The sequence below is a fragment of the Erpetoichthys calabaricus genome, chromosome 1 (genome assembly GCF_900747795.2).
Source record: "Erpetoichthys calabaricus chromosome 1, fErpCal1.3, whole genome shotgun sequence".
In the NCBI taxonomy this organism is placed as follows: Eukaryota; Metazoa; Chordata; class Cladistia; order Polypteriformes; family Polypteridae; genus Erpetoichthys; species Erpetoichthys calabaricus.
This window is the reverse complement of record NC_041394.2, coordinates 117982722-118005161: the sequence shown is the minus strand read 5'-3', so window position 1 is coordinate 118005161 and position 22440 is coordinate 117982722. Positions and strand designations below refer to the sequence as shown.

The following is a 22440-nucleotide window of genomic DNA, read 5'->3' as shown; positions in this document are numbered from 1 at the left end:
GACTATTTTTTTCTCTAAAGGTCCTGGAATCCTTGTTAGGATACATGTCATTATGGAATTTATGAAATACTAGGGGATTTTAAATTTGGCTGCCTCTGTCAAATACTTAAAACTGGGTTATTGTTGGATCTTCCAGCAGGACAATGATCCAAAACAAATGTCAGATAAAAAAAATGGTTAAATGAACATGAAATCAAGTTTTCGTCATGGCTGCCTCAATGTCTGGACCTAAGCAACATTGAAAAACACTGGGTTAAGCTGAAGAGGAGAGGGCACAAAAGAGGACCTAGGACCCTGGATGACCTGGGGTGACTCTGTAAAGAGGAATGGTCTCAGATTGCTTGCTCTATATTCTCCAACATAATAGGAGAAAACTCAGTGCTGATTTATTGACAATGATAGGTGTACAAAGTATTAAATGCAAAGAGCAAATAATTGTGGAATGTGTAGTTCTGTTACAAATTATTTCTTGATGAGATGATTATTTTTTTCTCAGAATAAATTTACTACAGTTAAATGTTCTATTTCTTTCATTTTTTGTGTGAGATTAAGGTAATTCACCAAAAATTGAATTTTACATAACTTGTCTTTCACAGGGTTGGCAATAATTGTGGAGAAAACTTACATATGTGGCACCTTTTTTGTATGCTTGTGTGTCATTTGTTAATATTGTTTTATCGTTATTGTTCTCAGGAGTCAAGCAAATAAGAATTTCAAACTACTCTGCATACATGACAACAAACTTGAACTTGGAGTAGCATGCTCTGTCCAGGGTCCATGTAATCTTCAATTCAAAAGATGTAATGACGTTCCAAATTTGTTTCTTATGTTCTTATTATATTATATTATAATTATAATATGAATGCAATCAATAATGCTTAATGCCAATTATCAATAGTAGGCAAAGAGTAAGCATAAATGTTACGACTAGAGACAACGTATGATTTTACTGTGGCACATTGCTGGAGTGCACAGAAATGAGCTAATAATTAGCAGGACATTGAAAATGTTAAAAATAGGTTTTTTTCCCCTCTTCTCCACTGTCAGCCCATCATACTTTGATAAGACTCCTCCATTTAATTATTAACAATTGGGAACAAAAAAAAAAGAAAACAGATCATATAGATGTGTTTGTTTAACTAAACTGTACTGTACATAACTTTTATCATTTGTTTATGAAGTTTTAAAAATGGCATACCCAATTCCTTTTAGATGATTGTTTAAAGCATCTCTTTCACGGTTTTGTTTTAAAATACTAGAATTTTATTAGAATTTTAACAACTATTCATTAGGTCAGGTAGAGTACAGTAGTAGTAGGCACAAGGTCAAATAATTTTATAAAGTTTAAAGTATTTTAGGAATAGCCATGTTTTCTTCTTTTTCAAATAATCTAACTAAATCATCTCTTTTACCTGTAGTAGCAATGGAATTGTGAGTTGGAGAGGATGCCAATCCTAGATGACCCCCAGTCACGGGTATGGTGCCACTTACTGAGGAAACACTTAACTGATCCATCCCCACTGGGCTCAGGTTAATGTCATTCATTCTGAAACAAGTAAAAATATATCCATTACACATGTCATCATCTAGATAAATGATATCTAGGCAGATTCATTTTGTCTATATATATATATATATTCCCAATGAAACAAAGATGAAGTAAGTTCCTCTCCCAGATCGTTCATAAACTAGAAGCTTTATTAAAAGGATTATGCATGATAAACATAAAGTGTCATAATCTGAGACAAAGTCATTATTGTACTATGTATATAGAAATCCCTACTGAAAGACAGATACTGTTCACAGATTTTTATTATGCGATTAGAGTCCTGTTTTTCTGCCTAGAAACAGAACACTTAGCTTAACAACAGAATCCCTGAAGCTTATGACTTTTTTTCGTTTTCACTGACCGCCTTAAATTTTCCTGAGATATACCAAGAAGCTCTTAGCTCCTTATCACTGCACTTACTAGCCCACTTCTGTTTTGCAAATGTGTACATTAGCAGAACGCAGCCTGCTACAAATTCAGTCAGATGAAGTCATCATCCTGCTGCAATCCTCACAGCTGAAGTCTGCGCTGAAATGTTTATCTGCCGATGCATTTGTAAGCTAAATTGCATTCTGCTAATCTACATAACTGCAAAACAAAAGTGGGCTATTAGCGCAATGATAAGGAGCCAATAGCTTCTTGGTGTATCTCAGGAAAATTTAATGCAGTCGGGAACAACGAAAAAAATTGTAAGCTTCAGGGATTCTAGTGTTAACAGGTGAGCAGACTGAGGTGTCACAAAAATGGGTATGGAGTAAACTAAAAAGCCTCATTCCACAATACTTCACAAAGCAAATAATGACTTAATTAAAGGAACTGATTCTTATGAAAGGAAAGTTAAAATTTCAAATACAAACAATGAAATCTCACTATTAAATTGTGATTTAAAAGGAAAAAATAAGATCATCATCTCAGACAGCAGCCATTACAATTTCACTAGAACCTTTTCTTCGCATGGTTTGTGAAGTTTATACTATGCATATGTGTCAAACAAGTAAACTTCTTACCTGGCAGAATCTCCTGTTCATTGTTTTATCTGTAAGCTGCTGACATTCTACAGAGGGAAAAAAAAAAAGGTAATACTTCTGCTCCACCCTTTATGCTTTATGATAGCAGTTAACTACAATAAAGGTGTTAAGCAGTAATACTTCACTCTTTTGTCATAAATCATTTACATTTCACTATCAGACAAAATATTTATTGTAAATATATTGTCAGACCACTGTAGTCCTCAACCTGTGGATACAGCAAGTCTCTATTTTTTAATTGATTGCATTTAATTAAGCTAAAAAATATTTCACATTTAGTAAAACAGAATTAAACCAATTACACACTTACTGGACACTTTATTATGTACACCTGTTCAGCTGCCTGTTAACACAAATATCTAATCAGCCAATCATATGGTGCAACTCAATGTAGACATTGTCAAGATGACTTGTTGAAGGTGAAACCAAGCACCAGAATGAGGAAGAAAAGTCAGTCAGTCATTTTCCAACCCGCTATATCCTAACACTGGGTCACAGGGGTCTGCTGGAGCCATTCCCAGCCAGCACAGGGCACAAGGCAGGAACAAATCCGGGCAGGGCGCCGGAAAGAAAAGTGATTTAAATAACTTTGAACGTTGCATGGTTGTTGGTGCCAGATGGCTGCTCTGAGTATTGCAGAAACTCCTGATCTACTGGGATTTTCATGCACAACCAACTCTAGGGTTTACAGAGAATGGTCTGAAAAAGTAAAATATCCAGCAAGTGGCAGTTCTCTGGGCGAAAATGCCTTGTTGATGCCAGAGTTCAGAGGAGAATGGCCAGACTGGTTCAAGCTGATAGGAAGACAACAGTAACTCAAATACCCACTCATTATAACCGAGGAATGCAGAACAGCATCTCTGAACACACAATACATTGAACTTGAAGCAGTTGGGCTACAGCAGCAGCAGACCACACCAGTTGCCACTCTTGTCAGATAAGAACAGGGAACTGAGGCTACAATTCACTCCGGCTTACCAAAACTGGACAACAGAAGACTGGAAAAACATTGTCTGGGCAGATGAGTCTTGATTTCTGCTGCCACATTCAGATGGTATGGTCAGAATTTGGCATTAACAACATAAAAGCATGGATCCATCCTGCCTTGTATCAATGATCCAGGCTGGTGGTAGTGGTGTAATGGTGTAGAGGGTATTTTCTTGGCACACTTTGGGCCCCTTAGTACCAACTGAGTATCATTTAAATGCAGCAGCCTACAGGAGTATTGTTGCTGACCATGTCCATCCCTTTATGACTGCAGTGTACCCATCTTCTGATGACTACTTCCAGCAGGATAACACACCATGTCACAAAGCTCAAATCATGTCAAACTGGTTTCTTGAACATGTCAATGAGTTCACTCAAATGGCCTCCAGAGTCACCAGATCTCAATTCATAGACCACCTTAGGGATACGGTGGAAGGGGAGATTTGCATCATGGATGTGCAATCGACAAATCTGCAGCAACTGTGTCATGCTCTCATGTCAATATGGACCAAAATCCCTGAGGAATGTTTCCGGCACCTTGTTGAATGTTTTATTCTCTCAATGATGATCACGCTCTAACACCCCTGCCTCTCCTGATCTGACTGTAAGTAACAGCACCAGCGTAAATCCACACCCTATCTGATGCTGTTCATTTTCAAATAATATTGCATTAGTGCGATGATGTTTTCTGATTGGTACTGTTCAGGTCATAAAATGATTTCTTCAAAATATCATATATACCTACGTCTGTGTTTTTTTTTGTTTTTTTTGACATCATACACTATGATGTCTGAGTAAAAGAAAATAAAGTGACGGTGAGATACAAAGAAGGCAGATTCACCAGCGTTTGTGTGTCAGCTTTTATCCCTCCAGATCAGAGAATGTCTAGTTCCATTGCCTCAAAACACCACTCACATCCACAGTTATTCCCAGTTTCAAATAAAAACTAACAGCGTCAGATCCCTAGGGCGGTAGTATGTATCGTGATCGTTAGTGACAGAATAAAAGTGAAAAAAAGGTAACTTTTACAAGTACAGTACTATAAATGTACACGGTCTGTTACAGATGCAAACCAAATGTACAGTGGAACCTCGGTTCACAAACGTCTCGGTACACATACAAATCGGTTTACGACCAAAAAGTTCGCCAAACTTTTGCCTCGGTTCATGACCACACCCTTGGTATACGAACAAGCCAGTGTTCCTTTCGGTTTGTACATGTTCAGTCTCTCCCTGTGCATTTCCTGTGCAGCGAGCAAGAGAGAGAGCAACACACACACACACACACACACACACACACACACACACAGAGGTAACGTGAGAGACAGACAGACGCACACACACAGGCAGTGCGAGAGAGACGCGCACACACACAGGCAGTGCGAGAGAGAAAGACGCGCACACACAGAGGCAGCGCGAGAGAGAGAGAGAGAGAGAGCCGCGCACACACACAGGCAGCGGGAGACAGAGACAGACGCACACACACTGGCAGCGCGAGAGAGAGAGCTGGACGTAGGAAGGCAGTTAAAGAATGCACTGGGCTTGATTTTGTTTTCACTTCTGTTTACAGCGATCAGTTCGTAGCGTGCATTGTTGCAATGTTACTTTTCTTGGTGGTTTATTAAATTATGGATTTTTTCAAATGTTCATTTTTTTCCCTGTGCTTAAAACTCATTAAAAAAAAAAAAAAAAGTGTTTTTAGCCAGCGGTTGGTAGCGCTATAGCGCGAACTATTGCAGTGTTAGTTTTCTCTGTTGTTCAAGGTTTTCTCAGTGTTATTCAATGTTTTTACATTTAGTTTACTATTACGCTGTGCATTCTACGGTTTAATTAACTATATTTGTGCTTAAAAACTTTTAAAAAATATATATTTACATACAGTTCGTATGGTCTGGAACAGATTAATTGTATTTACATACAATCCTATCGGGGAAATTGCTTCGGTTCACGACCAGAGTTTTGGAACGAATTATGGTCGCAAACCGAGGTTCCACTGTATGCGTGTACTGTATAATACTAACAATAAGAGCAGCTCACTACTGAAAACGGCAAATATAGGAGGCAGTGGGGATCGAACCGGTGGCCCCTTGATTACAAGTCAGCAAATCTTACCGCTACGCCACGGAACCTGTTGTATCGTCCTTGAACATTTTGTGAAAGTGTTTATTTGACCTTTGGACTTCAGGCTTCACACATTCTATAGTTTATGCCTACGTTTTGTAACATTTATTACTAAAATATGAAAAAGTTTCTGTTTTAACAATGTGTTTACACAGATTACTGTAGTAACGGAACACACATAAAATGCATGTGTTCCAAATAACGATCTATTATTTCCACTCTAAAACTCCAGCAGTTAACTCCTAGATAATCAAACAAGGCATAAGCTGGGAGAACTTAGTGAACATTCTGTGACGGTGGGGGATGGAATAGCAGGCTGCTTGTCTTAATTGGCACATTTACAGGACAAAAGACGCTGATGGAGAGGTGCGAACGGATTTAAGGTGGGCTGGATTTACGAGTTTTCTCATAGGCTCTGGTAATTCTAGTGTTAAAGGAGAACATTAAGGACAGTATGAACAACAGAGTAAACATAAAAAAAAATTTCTTTACTTGGAGACAAACTAAGATACACTACACTTAAACATTCATAGTGGCTTATTACTTTAAGTTAAAACTACACTTTACTCAAACATTCAAAAAGAACAAATAAGTGCAAAAAAACCTAAATATCAAAACTGAAATTAGAAATAATAACATCAGGCTCTGTAGAGTAACATAATGATCTTAAAAAAGTTAGTAATGAAACAGTAGAAGCATACAAAACCATTACCAGGAGAGTGATAAATTAAATACTATACAGTACATGTAGATGATTGAAATAGCTGTAATTAAGGACACTTGTGAGACACTGTGATAGGTGGCCAGCCATTTATCCCGGCCAATACCCCCAGGCCGCCAGGTGGAGCTCTCCTTGAAGTATGGAGGTACCCCGAATGCCAGCAGGGAATTATGGACATTGGAGTTTTCCTTTACAACCCTGCTGGATACCACGGGGGCCGCTAGAAGGCGCTGCAGGAAGGAGCAGTAATTATTTTCCCTACGCCCCGGAAGTATGTCAGAGTCACATGAACAAGAGGAATGACGTGCTTCCGGGGTGAAGAAAAGGATTTTTTTTTTTTTTTTTTCTGACCCGGAAGTGTTCCTTGTCACATGGACAGAGAGGGCGAAACACTTCCGGGTCAAGGACTATAAAAGGATTGTGGGAAATCCCAGACGTTAAGCTGAGCTGGGTGGAAGGGTGGCAACGCGTCTGGGAGTGGAGGATTGATTGATTATGGATTTATTATTGTGTTTATGAGTATAGTGGAGTGTGCTTGGTGCACATAATTATTATAAAATAAAGTCATATTGGACTTTTATCTGGTGTCTGACGTCTGATCTGAGGGTTCAAGGGGTCGACAGTGCCTCTATCTTTCACAACACCTACATGTCACACAAAGCATGTTAGTTACTGTACAGTATATTGATCATAACAGCCTTTAAAAGCTTGTAAGGCTTCATCAGTGCTGTTATTTTGTGCACTTTGTGACAGATGCCTACTTCAGCCTGTTTATTCACATTTTCTATTTTACTTCAAGGCTGGACCCTATTCAGGTTTTAAAAATTAAACTTACACCTCTTTAGCTGAACTGTACCCAAGTGTGATTTCTCTTCCACAATGCTTATCTTGGCTGGGAAGATGTGGCCAAATCTTAAGTGTTCAGCAAGCAGTCATTGCTTAATAGCATCCTACACAGTTCCTTTTCCAGTAGTTGCCACAAAAAACTTTGGAAATGAAGTAGACCTAATTATTCTTAAAAGGAATCTTTCTCTTATCTCTGGCATGAAACATTACATCTTATTTTCACCTGAAACTTATCAAATCTAAAAATGAAACCTCTTGTATAAGAGTTGCTAAAGAATGGTCTCTTTCAACTTCTGAGTTATGTATAATGATTTTGAATAGGATTAGGGTTACATATTTAGTTGAATTTTCATATTCCACACCCAAATTACAAAGTATAAACATTTTTATTTCTTGCTGTATTGTCCAAATTTGTGAATTTATCCAAAATAGCTTTATCTTGATTTTTCTAAACTGATCACCCTTTCATGACTAGTGCTTTTCATTTGTTCTAATTGTTCCATAAAGAACATTTACTGTCCATATGTTTGACATTATCAAGCTGGACACTAAACATTAATTTTGCTCTTACTTTTATTTGTTTTCACTGTTAAATTTCTTCTCATTTGTTTCTAAAATATGCTCATCCAAGGTCTTTACCCTTCTTTCTCACAGAACAATTTTCAGACTGTCATTATTTTCTTTCAAGTTTCTTAAATCCAAAAATTCTGTTCTGTACTTCTGTATATTCTCTCACGGTTCAAAACGACCCTCTATTTTTGCCTTATGGACTTGTGTACAAGATTTAGTCTCTCCATTTGCAAGGGAAGAATACTTGAGCAAACCTCTCCTCTGGCTACAGATCTTTAATTACTCCCCAACTCAAATACAGGCTTACTCTGCTTTACTAAGTGTTCCTAAAATAACGTGAATTTTTGCAATTTCAACACATAATTACCATTAATTTAAATGCTAAATATTTGAAGCATTCCCTGGCCCCAAAAAATTACCCAAATATTTGATCAAATAATACTGAAATAAATGAAAACTGGACAGAATCTATATATATATAATTCACTAAGCAGCCGACCAGGGCACGCAAGACAACCATGGGATACGCACGACATAGCCATGCCCGCCAACTCACAGAGCCCCGCCCACCAACTCTAAGACCATGGGATACGACGACAACTCACAGAGCCATGCCCACCAACTCTAAGACCATGGGATGAGAACGCCTGCCCGCCCACCCACCCTCCTGACTGTTACCAGCATTCACCGCAACGTACTGGAGTGTAAAACTATCGCAGCTGCTAACTCGCAAACTGTCCTTATTCCCCGGATATCCCTGACCCCATCAGATTCAAATTTGCCTTTTACTTTTACACACAGACAATTTCCTGTTAGATTGGCCTTTGCAATTACAATTAATAAGGCACAGGGTCAAACTTTCAAAATGATATGCCTGTATCTGCCAAACCCAGTTTTCAGTCACAGACAATTGTATGTTGCTCTCTCCAGAGTTCCATCTTTTCATTCATTCACAGTCGTATCCTCAAACCCACCCCATTTGGACAACTGTGTCATTCAGGAAGTGTTCACCCATCAATAAATAATTATGCGGCGGTTGGCTAGTTAGACAATAACAGTCTTCAAGACAAACCTTAATGAGACAGCGCCCTTCATTAAAATATGTTTAAGAAAGCTGTTTATCTACATTTTAGCACTTGAAGTTTCACATTCAGAGCTATGTCCTCTTGATCTTTCGGTACTAATCTTTCCAGGGTTTTTCTGATTAATTTAAGATTTTTTTGGAGCCATGATGTAACTGACTGGAAAAAGGGACTTGTCATCCCTGTCTGGAAAGGGAAGGGTGATCGCCTAGACTGCTGTAAGTACAGGAGGATAACACTGCTCTCGGTGCCTGTTAAGGTCCTTGCTAGGGTCATCCTCAATAGTATACATGATCACTACCAGTGACTGGAGAAGTCTGGTTATACACCTAAGAAGTCCACCATCGACTGCACCCTAGCACTGAGGGTTCTCATGGAGTGCAAATGCGATTAATCAGCAGAGATTCTTTGCAGACTTTGTCAATTTTCATAAAGCGTTACTTGAGCTTGTTGATCAAGCTGCCCTATGGGACATCCTGATATTTTGTGGAATCCCCAAAAGTTGCTGGTTATCATGGCCAGCCTGTACACTGGTACTGTGAGTGCTGTACAGAGTGGAGGCAGAACCTCTGTTTTTTCCCCAGTTCATTCTGGGGTTCATCAGGGGTATATTCTTGTTCCTACTCTGTTCAATGCTTACAAAGCTGTGTGTTGGGCTGGGTCATGGGGTCCAGCAGCTGTGGGGCATCTGTTGGTAAAAAGAGATTCATTGATTTTGACATTGTTGACAATGCTGTGATGTTTGCAGAGTCAATGGAGGCTCTGATCGGGGCTCTTGAGAGAATGAGCGAGGAGTCTGAATATCTGGGCTTGGAAGTATCCTGGATAAAAATCAAGATCCATCCATCCATCCATCCATTGTCCAACCCGCTGAATCCGAACACAGGGTCACGGGGGTCTGCTGGAGCCAATCCCAGCCAACACAGGGCACAAGGCAGGAACCAATCCCGGGCAGGGTGCCAACCCACCGCAGGACACACACAAACACACCCACACACCAAGCACACACTAGGGCCAATTTAGAATCACCAATCCACCTAACCTGCATGTCTTTGGACTGTAGGAGGAAACCGGAGCACCCGGAGGAAACCCACGCAGACACGGGGAGAACATGCAAACTCCACGCAGGGAGGACCTGGGAAGCGAACCCAGGTCTCTAGATCTCCCAACTGCGAGGCAGCAGCACTACCCACTGCGCCACCGTGCCGCCAACAGATTTGTCAGGAGTGGATCCAGGCCTTTAATGATCTCTTGGGCAGAGACATCAGCAGTGTGTCTGTCTGTAGAGGAAATGTTGACCTTGTCGAGAGGTTTACTTACCTCAGCAGCAACATTCATGTCTCTGGTAACTCTTCCTAAGTCAGTTGACATATTGGGAAAGCACATGGGGTCATGAGGTCACTAGGAAGAGGTGTGTGGCACTCCCAATATCTCCGAAAGAGAACGAAGGTCCAAGTCTTTAGAGTCCTGGTGCTCTCTGTTTTGCTATATGATTGTGAGACAAGGATGCTATCCAGTGACCCGAGATGAAGACTGGACTCCTTCGGTACTGGGTCTCTTTGGAGAATCCTTGGGTACCGCTGGTTTGACTTTGTGTCAAATGAGTAGTTGCTCACAAGGCCTCGAATGAGGCACATTAACTGAATTGTGAAGGAGTGTCAGTTAAAGCACTACTGCCATGTGGCATTATTCCCTGGGGGTGATCCGGCTCACAGGATCCTTATTGTTGAGGACCCGAGTGGCTGGACCAGGCCATGGGGACGCCCACATAACACCTGGCTGCAGAAAAATAGATGGTCATTTTCAGAGGGTGGGACTGGACCATGTGTCAATCTGGGGGGTTGCCAACAGGGATCCCGAGTTGTTTTGTCATGTGGTGGGTGCGGCAACATGCTGTATCAGTGCATGCTTCCTAACCTGACCTGACCATGATGTTCAGGATAATGCAGGAAGACAACTGAGCAACACATTTGACAAGCTTAGTGAACCATATCACCTGGATGCACAAGTACCTGTACACCTCATTGCAGCTTTGCTGCAGGGACAGTGTCTGAAAATGGCATCAACTGTCAGAATGACTGAAACTGTGATTGCGTTTCACCAACATCTATCCATACCCCATATGCATATGGCCATGCTCTATTCCATAGTCTGCAGGGAGGTATTCTTGGAATGACTATGAAGATAACAGAATATTAGTGGCACAAAGGAATACAGAGCATAGCACGACTCCAAAACATACACCTTTCAATGAAAAAAATCCAAGAAAAAAAGCAGAAGACAAGAGTAGAAGGAGGGCTAGACACTGCATTTGTGGAAACAACAAGATCAGTCCACGTCTTATCTAGCAGTGGCAAGGTAAAGTAAGGCGGACAACAAAGATTCTTCTTTTACAAGACTCCAGTTTTCAAAAACTGTACATGATTATGCTAACCATTTGTTATTATAAGGTGCTTTGACCAAAATATCTGATAAATATGCAATATAAAACAATGATCAGCACTAAGAATAAAATAATAAATATTCATGTAACAAGGCCTGAAGTGAATCTGCATATGTATTACAGCTTTTTTTTTTTTTTTTTACATAATTTGATAAACGTGTTTTTCAGTTTAGAAGATAAGGAAAACATAACTGATGTACATGCTTACTTCTTCTCTGCAGCACTATATGGGTTATTTGAGGGTTTTTTTTTTGTTCAAAAATCAGGAAATCATATGAAGGAATAATGGTTATATTAAAATATCCATTGTGAAACCTTCAGTCAGAATTTTTCCACAACCAACACCTAATGAATACTTCTCAGTCTGTTGTTAACTGTTGTTGTCCTGTTGGGTAAAGATGATTACTGCTATTTTAACACTAGAGTCAATGAAGCCCACAAAAATATTTGTAATGACGGGCCACTTTAATTTTACTCACTCCTCCTCATCACTGCGTTAAATGTGCACCGATATTGCCTTTTTATGCAAATATGTCAATTGGCCAAAGGCAGGCAGCCTGCTATCCCATCCCCCACCGAGGCAGCTGAAGTCGGACACAAACTTCTCACAGCTGAAGTCTGTTTATCTAGGAGTGAGGTGTCTGAAATTGTATATAAAAAAAATATACTGTTATTTGAAATACATACATTTCATGTGTGTTCTGTGTCTACAACAATCTGTATAAATATAGGATGACATTTCTTACGAGGCAAGAAAAGCTGAACGCATAACTAAAAACAGAAAATTTTTTCGTATGTTAGAGTAATAATGACAAAATCTTGACATGAAGTGTATAATGTGTGAAGACTGAAGTCCAAATATCAAGCAAACACTTTTAATAAAAGGTGTAACAAAACAAGTGTGCTTTTTCTTTGGTTTTATTCTTGAGTAATTGTTCAATTTACATGTTGCTGACAATGTGTGAAAACTGAAACCCAAATATCCATCAATACAAAGTAAAGACGTTTGCATGCATGTGTGTGTCTGCATCTTTCCCAGTGGAAATGCTGCATTCTCACACGTATCTGCTTTGCTGGTGCAGGGTAAAGGACTGCTGTTTCGTAATCAAAATGTTGATGGTTTGATCCCGGGTCCTCCCTACGTTTAGCACTCTGAGTGGTGGGTTCTTATTACTATTATATAATAAAAACATAATTTGATTTGAATCTCCAAGAACTCAACGAAACAAGGTTGCTTTTATTCAAGAATAAAATTTAATAAAAACTGAATAATAATAAAAAAAAAAACCACACAAAAAAGCACACTTGTTTCATTATACCATATCTTTATTTGAAAACTAACAGTAATAAATCGGGATGAAGCGTAAACTTGACTGAGAGAATAAAACTGAATAAAAAAAATAAAAGAACTCAATTGTGACAGTGCTTTGAGAATCTGCATGTATCAGAGTACCACTCAATGTAATGCAGTGGTTGTTTAATTTCGTCATCTGTCATTTCTTTCAACTGTTTTACCGTTAAGCATAAACTCAAAATTGTTTGCAAGTCCTGGCTTTTATTGAAAGCACTATCAGCATCAGTGCATGGTCTACAATAGCTAAAAAGCAATCAAATTTCAAACATCTTTTCATGAGAATGCTCAAATGTCAGCTCTTTTGCACTTCCCCGACTGATCTCAGAATTTTATCTGAGGATTAATTTCATGTGTAATCAGAGATGCTATATGAAAAGAAGGAAAATAACATGAAAATAACAATGTCAAAATATCATCCATCTGAAACTGGACTTACTGTAATGTCTTAATATGGAACACCTACCCAAATCATACATTTGTAATAAAAAAATCTGTGTTATTAAGTAATTTTCTATTATACAAAGTGTGCATCAGTGCGTGCCCCTTTTATTTTTATGTTTTTACCCCATTAGGATTATGTAATCTTCTCAATGTACAAGTCACAATAACAATAAACTGAATTACATAGAAACACGGGTTTGTCTTACATGGCCATGCCCCTAACCCAACGTTGTTCATCCTCCTAAAAATGGTCAAGTGTAGATCAACCCTTGTCACAAAATAATAGAACAAATCTATTAAATGTTAATGGTTTTTATTTCAATTTTGATTTCCCAGAAACACAGTAATGATACTCAGTATTATTTTCTGGTTGTAACATTGTTGGCTTAATGTGCGAGGAGAAAACAAAAAACAAAAAAAAAAACACATCAATGAAAACTGCCTTGAGCCCCCCATTATGTTATTTCATGGTTCTGGGACATTGTTATACACAGACAGAGCCACTAGGGTTCATAGGAGACCAAAACGCTTGAGACATTTGCACATAATCCACAATGGGATTAATAGTTAGGGACTGTTAGGGAGGTGAGCAAATCATTCACACGAAAAAGTGCAATATGTAAAGAAAATTTCACAATTTTGCTCTCCAAAATGAATAAACAGGCAATAAAAAAATGTGCATCTTAAGAAAGTACGGTTACCAGAACAAGAGAGTGATTAAAAGAAGTCAGCTATTTAATTTTGCAATTCCTAACCTGAGAAATCTATAATACAGCATCATCATTTTATTAATTAACAATTAAAAACCTTCACTGATGAACATCTAGAATTAAGTTTTATCATACCTAAGGAAACAATATGTCTGTGAAACATAAGCCTACAGTACTCAAATCCGGTCTTGGTCTCGAGATGTTTATTCGATTGCCTCTGACTAGTCTTAGACTTGGTGGTATTTATACTCAGACTAGGCTGCTGGCCTTGTGAAATATATTTTTTTTTTGTTCACAATCAGCTGTCTTTTTTTTCACCTGCAAACAATTCACATCCATATGAAGTTTCCATTAGTACAGGTCATTTGCGGGGCTTAATTTCTTTGTTCACTTTCACTCCATTGTTTTTTCTTCTTACTGGTTAGAACAGCATTTGGGTATCTCCTGACTAGTTCTATTTACTGTTTGTCTTGATTAGTGCTATTATTTTTCATGTAAGCTGTTAGCCAGAAGCACTGTTTTATATCTACTTTGTTACTTGAGTATATTTTGATAATATTTTTCACTTTATGATCATAAAACTCTTTCTACTTGTATTTTACTACATTTTTCAACCTGAAATGGCTACTTTTACACCTATCACTATCTAAAGCTGGTAAACACATTTCTTACTGCAAGATTAAACCAGAAAAGGTCTAAGAAAATACACACATTGCTTTACTCAGTCACTCACCTAAAATACAGCTGTCCCATTAGTGTGTTCTCCACTGAACTACAATACAATCTCTGAGATGTCCCGCTTGTGCTGCATGCTACTACTTTAAGCTGCAGATTCTTTAATGATTATAATACACCACCTAATGTTCCTGTTTACAACATCACAAATAAGACAAAAAGATCTGCATGCGTTTGACACATTCTCGTCTCCTTTGAACTCAGTTAGAGATGAACAACAATTTCTTGAAAACAAAATCATTGGCCGTATTTAAAAGACCTGTTTTGCTTTAAGTGAATAAAAGGGTCTCTGTTCCGCATAAAATGTATTTTGTTAAGTGAGATACTGGTTTTCAGGAATTCTTCACCAAATCATAAAAACTCATAGAAGTAAGGGCTACCCTCCCTCCGTCTTGCCTAAGGAATGGTTGACATTGTGTTCAAAATTGCTAACTACTGCACTAAACAGAATGCCAGAATAGCATGTGTAATATAGGCACGTAGGCTACTTGATTTTCAATTCAGTGCGGTAGGATGCAATCTGGACACAGCTAATGAAGTATGTTAGCTACATAGCTGTAGTTAAATTGGAGGCTAAGGGGACTTGACCCACCCTAATTGATGCACTATGTTACTATATCTCAAATAAAATGATTTTTTCCTCAAAAATATTTTTTAAGGCTGTACCTAATTTAAACATGTACAAAGACAATAAATAAATCCATTCTGCCCTAAACCACACTCTCCTGTTTATCGCCTATCCATAAAAAAGAAGACACAGTTTTCTAGGTGGGCCTTAGGGGCCTGTCCAGTAATAGTTTTTTTATGGGGTAAAACGTTTTTTTTATATTTAAAAATAATGTTAAAAATAAATAAAGATATACTTGTGAATTCACAAAAAATTAATTGAAAGATGCCTTTCTAGCAACGATAATAACGTTTCACGCCCAGATTAGCACTAGAGGTAAACTAGAATTATGTCAGGCAGGCACTTGTGTATACGTGAAAAGTCCGTCCACTAATCCATCCTTTATCCTGCTTTATCCAAAGCAAAGTTGTGTGGGAACTGGAGCCTATCCCAGAAAACACTGGGCATAGGAGTGGAACAATCCCTGGACAGGGCACTAGACTATCACGGATAGAACACACAGACAAACATTAGGGACAATTTATATCATTGATAATTACAAAAAGAGCAGAGAGCATCATTTTTCAAAGATGAAAGTATTAATATTAGCAGCTGCATCAAATCACACCCATAACTTTTATTACACAAAAGACTGCAAAAGACTGCCTTACAATCAATTATTATAAGACCCCCACCTTGATGGCAACTAGACACAAAATCCAGCTAACAATTGGTTTGGCGTGTGTTAGCATTAGCAGCAATAAACTGAATCCTTCCATCTGTAAATGGATTAACAGTTTTCTGGTAAGCCGAAAACAATACGTTCGTGTGGGCTCCCACCTCTCTGTCTCCATATTACCACAGGTGCCCCTCAAGGCTGTATACTTCCCCATTATTTTACTATTTGTACACAAATGACTGTAGGTCCACTGATCCTTCAGTTAAAATCATTAAGTTTGCTGATGACACCACAATTATTGGTCTAATTACTAATGGCAATGAAACACCTTATAGAAAACAGGTGTCTCGTCTTGTGTCCTGGTGTGCTTCCAACAACCTAGTGCTCAATACCTCCAAGACAGTGCAAAAGGTCATTGACTTTCGCAAACAGCAGTTACAATCTCTCCCACTAGAAATTAATGATTCTGTAGTCAATATGGTGGTAACCTTCAGATTTTTGGGAACAACTATCACAAACATTCTCAGCTGGGACCTTAACACCATCTATATCACTTAAAAGGCAGTGCAGCGATTGTACTTCTTATACCAACTATTTCCCAGCCAATCCTAGTTCAATTTTACAAAGCCATAATTGAAAGTATAATCACATTCTCCATTGTTGTCTGGTTTAGAAATGGCACATTCCAAAAATAAATTATATAGCATGTTGTGAGGTCTGCTGAGAAAAAATAATTGGCTGTACCCTTCCATCTGTGGCAGACCTGTATAAATGTTGTGTCACTAACCATGTTAAAAGGATCAGAACAGATCATTTCACCCTGCTAATCACTTATTCCATAAATTCCCCTCTGCTAAATACTTCAGGTCAATTGAAACTAAAACTAACCGACATCTCAATAATTTCTTTACCAGAGACATAGGCCTCTCAAAACCAGTAACCTAGCCTGACTTCTATGTATATCCATGCATTCTGACAGATACTGTATGAATGTGTATGTGTGTACAGTACATGTACTGTATGTGTGTGCATACACACTACACACTCACACATCTCCTTTATAATTGTACTATTCTGCAAACTTGTATGAAGTTTTTCTTTTTAACTTATTTATGTTATTTATTTGTAAGTGATGTTGTGTTCTGTTAAAAGGCGTTTCAAATCTACCAAGTCAAATTTCTGTACATTAAGTTCTGGCAAATAAAAGTTATTCTGATGGTGGTGTCAAGCAAAGTCGGACTAAATCACAAGTGTTTATGTACAGTATGTACATTATTGAGGATTGGGGCACTGATGATCCTAAACGAGTTATACTGAACGTTGACGGAGGGGGTCCCATGTAGTGAGATATCATTGCTGTATTTCTGCTTTCATCTGTGTGTGCGCATCCCATACCTGCCTAGCAGGAACGTGCGTTCAGGGAGGCAGGCTCATCATGAAAAGTAAAAAAAACTAATAATGATAACATACAATAAATGTGTCCACTGGTCTGTGCTATAAATGTTTTCTGTATGATTCCAATAATTTTGATCATTTTTAATTGTCAAAATAGCTGAATTGGCACATTTCCTGTTCAAATACCAGGGAGAAACGCGAAGTGCGGTAGCAATGAACGGAGCCTCACCACGGACTGCACTATCCCAATGCACACATTGGGTTGATGCATGCAATTGGCGCGTGCCTGTTGCTGTCTCTCTGTATGTCGCCAATATAATGTTTGCAGACATGTTTATTATACACCCTGACTTTCCACAGTCTGGATAATATCTTTAATGAATGTGTGTGACATATGTAGTCTTGCTGAATGGACGTAAAACCGCAGTGAAAAGGTACAAGTTGAGGTAGACAGTACTGTGCCGCGACATGAGCCAAACAGGTGCATACTGCTGCCGTTCTTCTATGTAGAGGCTCTGCCACTAAATTACCGATATCAGAAAGTCAAGTGGACTGCAGCGGTCTGTTTATTTTTTGTTCCAACTGACTGCCAAAATGGAAAATTAAGATTTTTTAAAACAAAAGGAAAATAAGGAAGACTTTTACAAGAAAGTGATGAAGATTTTCACAGAGAATGACAGGCGCATGGACTTCATTTACAAATAAAGGTAAGAAAATAAACAGATTTCAATTTTTATAAAAAAATGGGATCAGACTAAGAAAAAAACAATCCAATATTTAAAAACTAAATTTTGCCCTTATATACTGTAAAATATTCTTGTTTTTCTTGTTATCTTTTTGTTGAACAGTCTATTAAAATTGATTAAAGCATCAGAATTAAAAGCTTTTAGAAACAACTAAATATTTCTATTAAGGTCAAAATTGATTTTTTTTTGTACACCACTCTATACTTTCATTTGTATTGAATGTGTATGAATTGTGGAATTGAAACAGCAAATTTGGAACACATAGAGGGTGCAAAGCAAATGCATTCTCTCTCGCCACTATAAATGTAACGTTCTTCCTTAGCCAAATATGCACCTAACCTATGTGTGTGTAAAGAATGCTGATGAGATATGAAACATAACCAGTAGTCAATGTGCAAGCTGCAAAATGAATAGTGGGTTCATATATTTGTAAATCTGACTCCGAAGGAATCAGTGCCTCACCAGCCATGAACCTCACCGTACGTCACTGCTGCCTACCATACATACATGCTTTGTGCGTCTTAGTGATACTCTATTCTGGAGTTGTCTGCAACATTATCATACAGCATAACATTCAATTAATATAATTTTTGTTTAAGACATTTTTATATTATGGCTACAGCATCTGCTAAAACATTTAATGGATTTATTTTCTGGTTGTATTTGTTTGCAGTTCTTTGGTGAAACCTAGCTCGGCTTCTGAGAAAACTTACACAAACAATATTAGATGGATTCAAAAATGTTTTAGCTAACTAAATATGAACTACACAAGTGTCCATCACTCTGCAGATTATTTTTGGTCATGAGCTTTGGTGCATATTTTATTTTAAGAAAGTAATGTTCTATAACTTTGACTTTTGACCTTGACTTAAACAGTTGCAAAGACTACCATTCGAAGCTTGTGTGTGTTATGATCAAACTGCTCAAAAAAGTATTTTTTAACATTAACTATTTGCATTCAATTTTGTAGATTAAACACAAAAACATCAAATTGTTTGTCCATAATGTGTTTTTTCGGTCCAGAATAAAAAAAAAGATAAATTATATGTTTTTCTGGTTTTCAATATGGTGTTCAACAATTAACATGAAAGAAATCATGTTCTACTGTTTCTCAAGTGCAACCACTGACCTATATAGTACTGTAAAAGACACTGATGAACATTGGCATTTTAGGACTGATGAGCATAACACGCATTACCTTAAAAGAGGAAAAATTCATAACATATTAGACAAAAGTAACTGAATTACTCAGAAGACATGCAAAGCGCAGGTAACCAACTTTGATACAGATGAGTTTATGCAGTTTACATAATTAAAGTGACATAAATTTCTTTATGTGCTAATATAGTCAGGGTGTTTTGCACAGTCTTATTTTTCTAGCCTGTTATTTTGTATTTACCAACATAAACAATGTAAGTGGTGCACCATAGGTGACATGGATCTGTGTGATACATTAGAATTAAGTCTGATGCTGAGTAGTCCTAGGAAATGTGAAGTTTCAGTTTGACTTCTATACAGCATGATACCCTTAATTACATATTTCTATAAAATGTTCAAAGTAATGCCAGGTGAAAAAAACATACTTGAAAAATGTGGCCTAATATTACCCTATACTGCTGTTTCACTTTGTTTTTGATTAAATAAAAGTGAAAAATAATCATCTAAAAACAATTCCAGTTAAATTCTGGTTTTGGGCTTGGTCTCAATTTTTCAATTGTGAATTTCCCCTTGGGATTAATAAAGTATCTATCTATCTGGTCTCAACTTGGACTCGTCACTCGTCAAAGTGATTGCAGTACTAGTGAAATATATTATATATATATATAAATTAATAAAAAATGTAATATTATTATATACACACACACACACAAAGTAACACGTTTATAAACTTCATATTAAAGTTTTCTGTTACGGTGTTGGAAAACGGCATACTTATAGCAGCAACAACTTACAATATACATTTTCAATTTAGGTTAATTATTAATCTTGATATGGATCCATAATACGTAATATAGCATTTTACAATGAAGAGTTTCATTTTCAGCAGACTGCGTACTATATGAAAAGAATATTCACCGACTTTTAAATGCAGATTTATTTTTATAATTACACTGGGGTTTACCAAAGTACTTTTTTAGTCTCATATTTATACAATATCTAGCAAATACCATCAGTTTACTTTATAGTTAGTAGGAGGGACATGCCACTTTCTTATAAAAGAATATCGCTGTAATAAAATCGTCAAATTTTAAATATTAACACGTGTAAGAATACATTTTTCCCTAATTAATGTTGATATACTTAAGTCATAATTATTTAACCAGTATAAACACAACTGAAAGTGGTATCTTTATGACAAAAATTATAGAAGAGTACATTGAGTCTCGATGGAGGGGTTTCCATAACAAAGCATATCAACGCACAAACCACCACATCCTTTAATACATTGCTCTACATTAACCAATCACACCACAATTTCAGAACAGTTGATTATAACAATAAGTCACCAAGGCTTTGCATTTAGGACAATCAAACAAAAAGGGAAACCGATGGCGACTCACCGACTTACCAGCAGCCGTGTTGATGTTCATTACCGCAGAAAGCTTCCAAGACGAGCATGCGTCAAGGGCTTAGGGATCATGTAAACAGTGTGATTATAATTAAAAACGAACAATGAGCCCTCACTCTTAAAGTAGCCAAAACATATATTCTAAATTGCTTTTAGTTTTAAGAATCCCATTTCTAGTAACAATGTAAAAAGCATATTTGCGTAAGTACATTTTAATTCCATGTGGAAAACGTATCTTGTTTTTTTATGTGGCTCCTCTTTTTAAAGCGATGACGAGACGCGAAGGCATTTTACATCCTATTAGCACCCTCTAGGGGGTTTAACAGTGTAAAACGTTCCTTGCCTTGATTTTAATAAAGCTGTTTTCCGAAATTAACCTCTTGTCCTTGGTCTGGATCATACACCATAAACTGCTGTTTGCTCCCAGTTTTGTTTGCATTAGTAGGATGTAATGAAAGTTAATTGGAAATGAACACCATTTGCTTTCTTTAAATAACCATCTATGAAAGTCCATATATTAATGTGAGCTATAGTCAGATAACTGGAGGCGAAAGTTCACAGTGTAAGATTTTCATTAATTCAATTGTTACAATCGTTTTGTCGCAGGGAATGAGAGCCTATTCAGACATATTCCAAATTTGCTTGAATTTCCCAACAATCAATTTTTTTAAGTAGATTTTAATTACTCGATTTATTTTAAATTCTTCTTTTAATATACATGTTTTTCATTATGTGCTGTGTGTGAATTTAAATTAACATTCAATATGAAATGCAACCAACATGTCAAGTTATTGCTGCCTTTTTGGTTTGTTTTTTGCACTTTAATGCCGATATAATATATCGCCATCCTCTTCATACAAACAATAACAGGTTTCAAGAATCAATGCATTACTCTGACCTGAAATCTGCTATATTTATATAAAATCCTAAGTCTAAAAGTGCAACGATTTTATGTGACGTTTTTATGTCACTTGTTTGTCACGCTTTAAATCAGGCATATTTTAAAACCTACATATATATGTTTGGTATCATTCTTTTCAGAATTTATCGAACATTAATGTGATGTTGTTAGATTTTCAGATTTGTATTCCATTTTTAAATTATAAACTAAAATATCAAGAACTCAAGTCCTGCGAGACGAGACTTTGTGCCAAGCGATTTAACCACGCCCAGGGCTGGAAATAAAAGACAGAGTAGATGACAAAGACAGCTGCTGTACAGGCTTTTAAATGTTCGAAGCACCGCACGAAATGCAGATCATGCAGGGCAGCAGCAGCACGCCAGCAGCTGATCGAGCAAAGAGGAGGTGAAAAAAAAAAACTATTTGTTTCCCATTGTATCACAGTTTAAGAGGGGGTTTCAGAGGAGGGACCCTGTCTCCTTCAGGTGCGTTCAGTCCAAGGTTATTATAGTTTTTCCTTTTTATATTAGTTTTTATTTCTACTAGGGGACTCTGCCCCCTGCTTGCTTTGCTCGCCCACCCCTGTGTTTGGTTTACCGAATATACAATTTAAAGAGATTGTTATTTTCTTGGGAATTGTTATATATGCATTATTTTCACTTTTACTTCAAAAACTTTTGTGCTTGCGAGCTGCCTATTCTGCTTGTCGCATATTATTGTTTTAAGAGCTGCGAGCACATGATGCTTGTCTGCCAAAAGCAATCCAACAACTGCTAGGTTAGGTGTCTGTGGACTTGTTTTAAATGATGGCTCACTGCCTTGTCTTGCGTGATGTTGTAAAAACAATAATTGTCCTTTATTTCTGGCCCCGGGCATGGTTAAATCGCTTTCTTGCATGACATATAACGCTGCTCGTGTTTTTGGGGGCAGCTGCTGTCACGCTGCCCTTCGATCATT

General features: G+C 37.4%; 1 protein-coding gene across 2 annotated transcripts in view; it reads right to left on the bottom strand.

The window, feature by feature from the left end:
• prdm4 (PR domain containing 4) overlaps nt 1–20706 on the bottom strand; it is a 61407-nt gene extending 40701 nt beyond the window's left edge. The window contains exons 1-3 of one of the 2 annotated variants that reach the window (XM_028805755.2): nt 20583–20706; nt 2557–2603; nt 1413–1546 (exon numbers count right to left, since the gene is read on the bottom strand). In XM_028805755.2, the coding sequence (XP_028661588.1) occupies nt 1413–1545 (133 nt within the window). In that variant the 5' untranslated portion in view covers nt 1546; nt 2557–2603; nt 20583–20706. Of the gene's footprint in view, nt 1–1412; nt 1547–2556; nt 2604–20574 lie in introns of both variants that reach the window. The other variant, XM_028805746.2, reaches the window with a different exon arrangement.
• Between the last annotated feature and the right edge of the window lie 1734 nt (nt 20707–22440).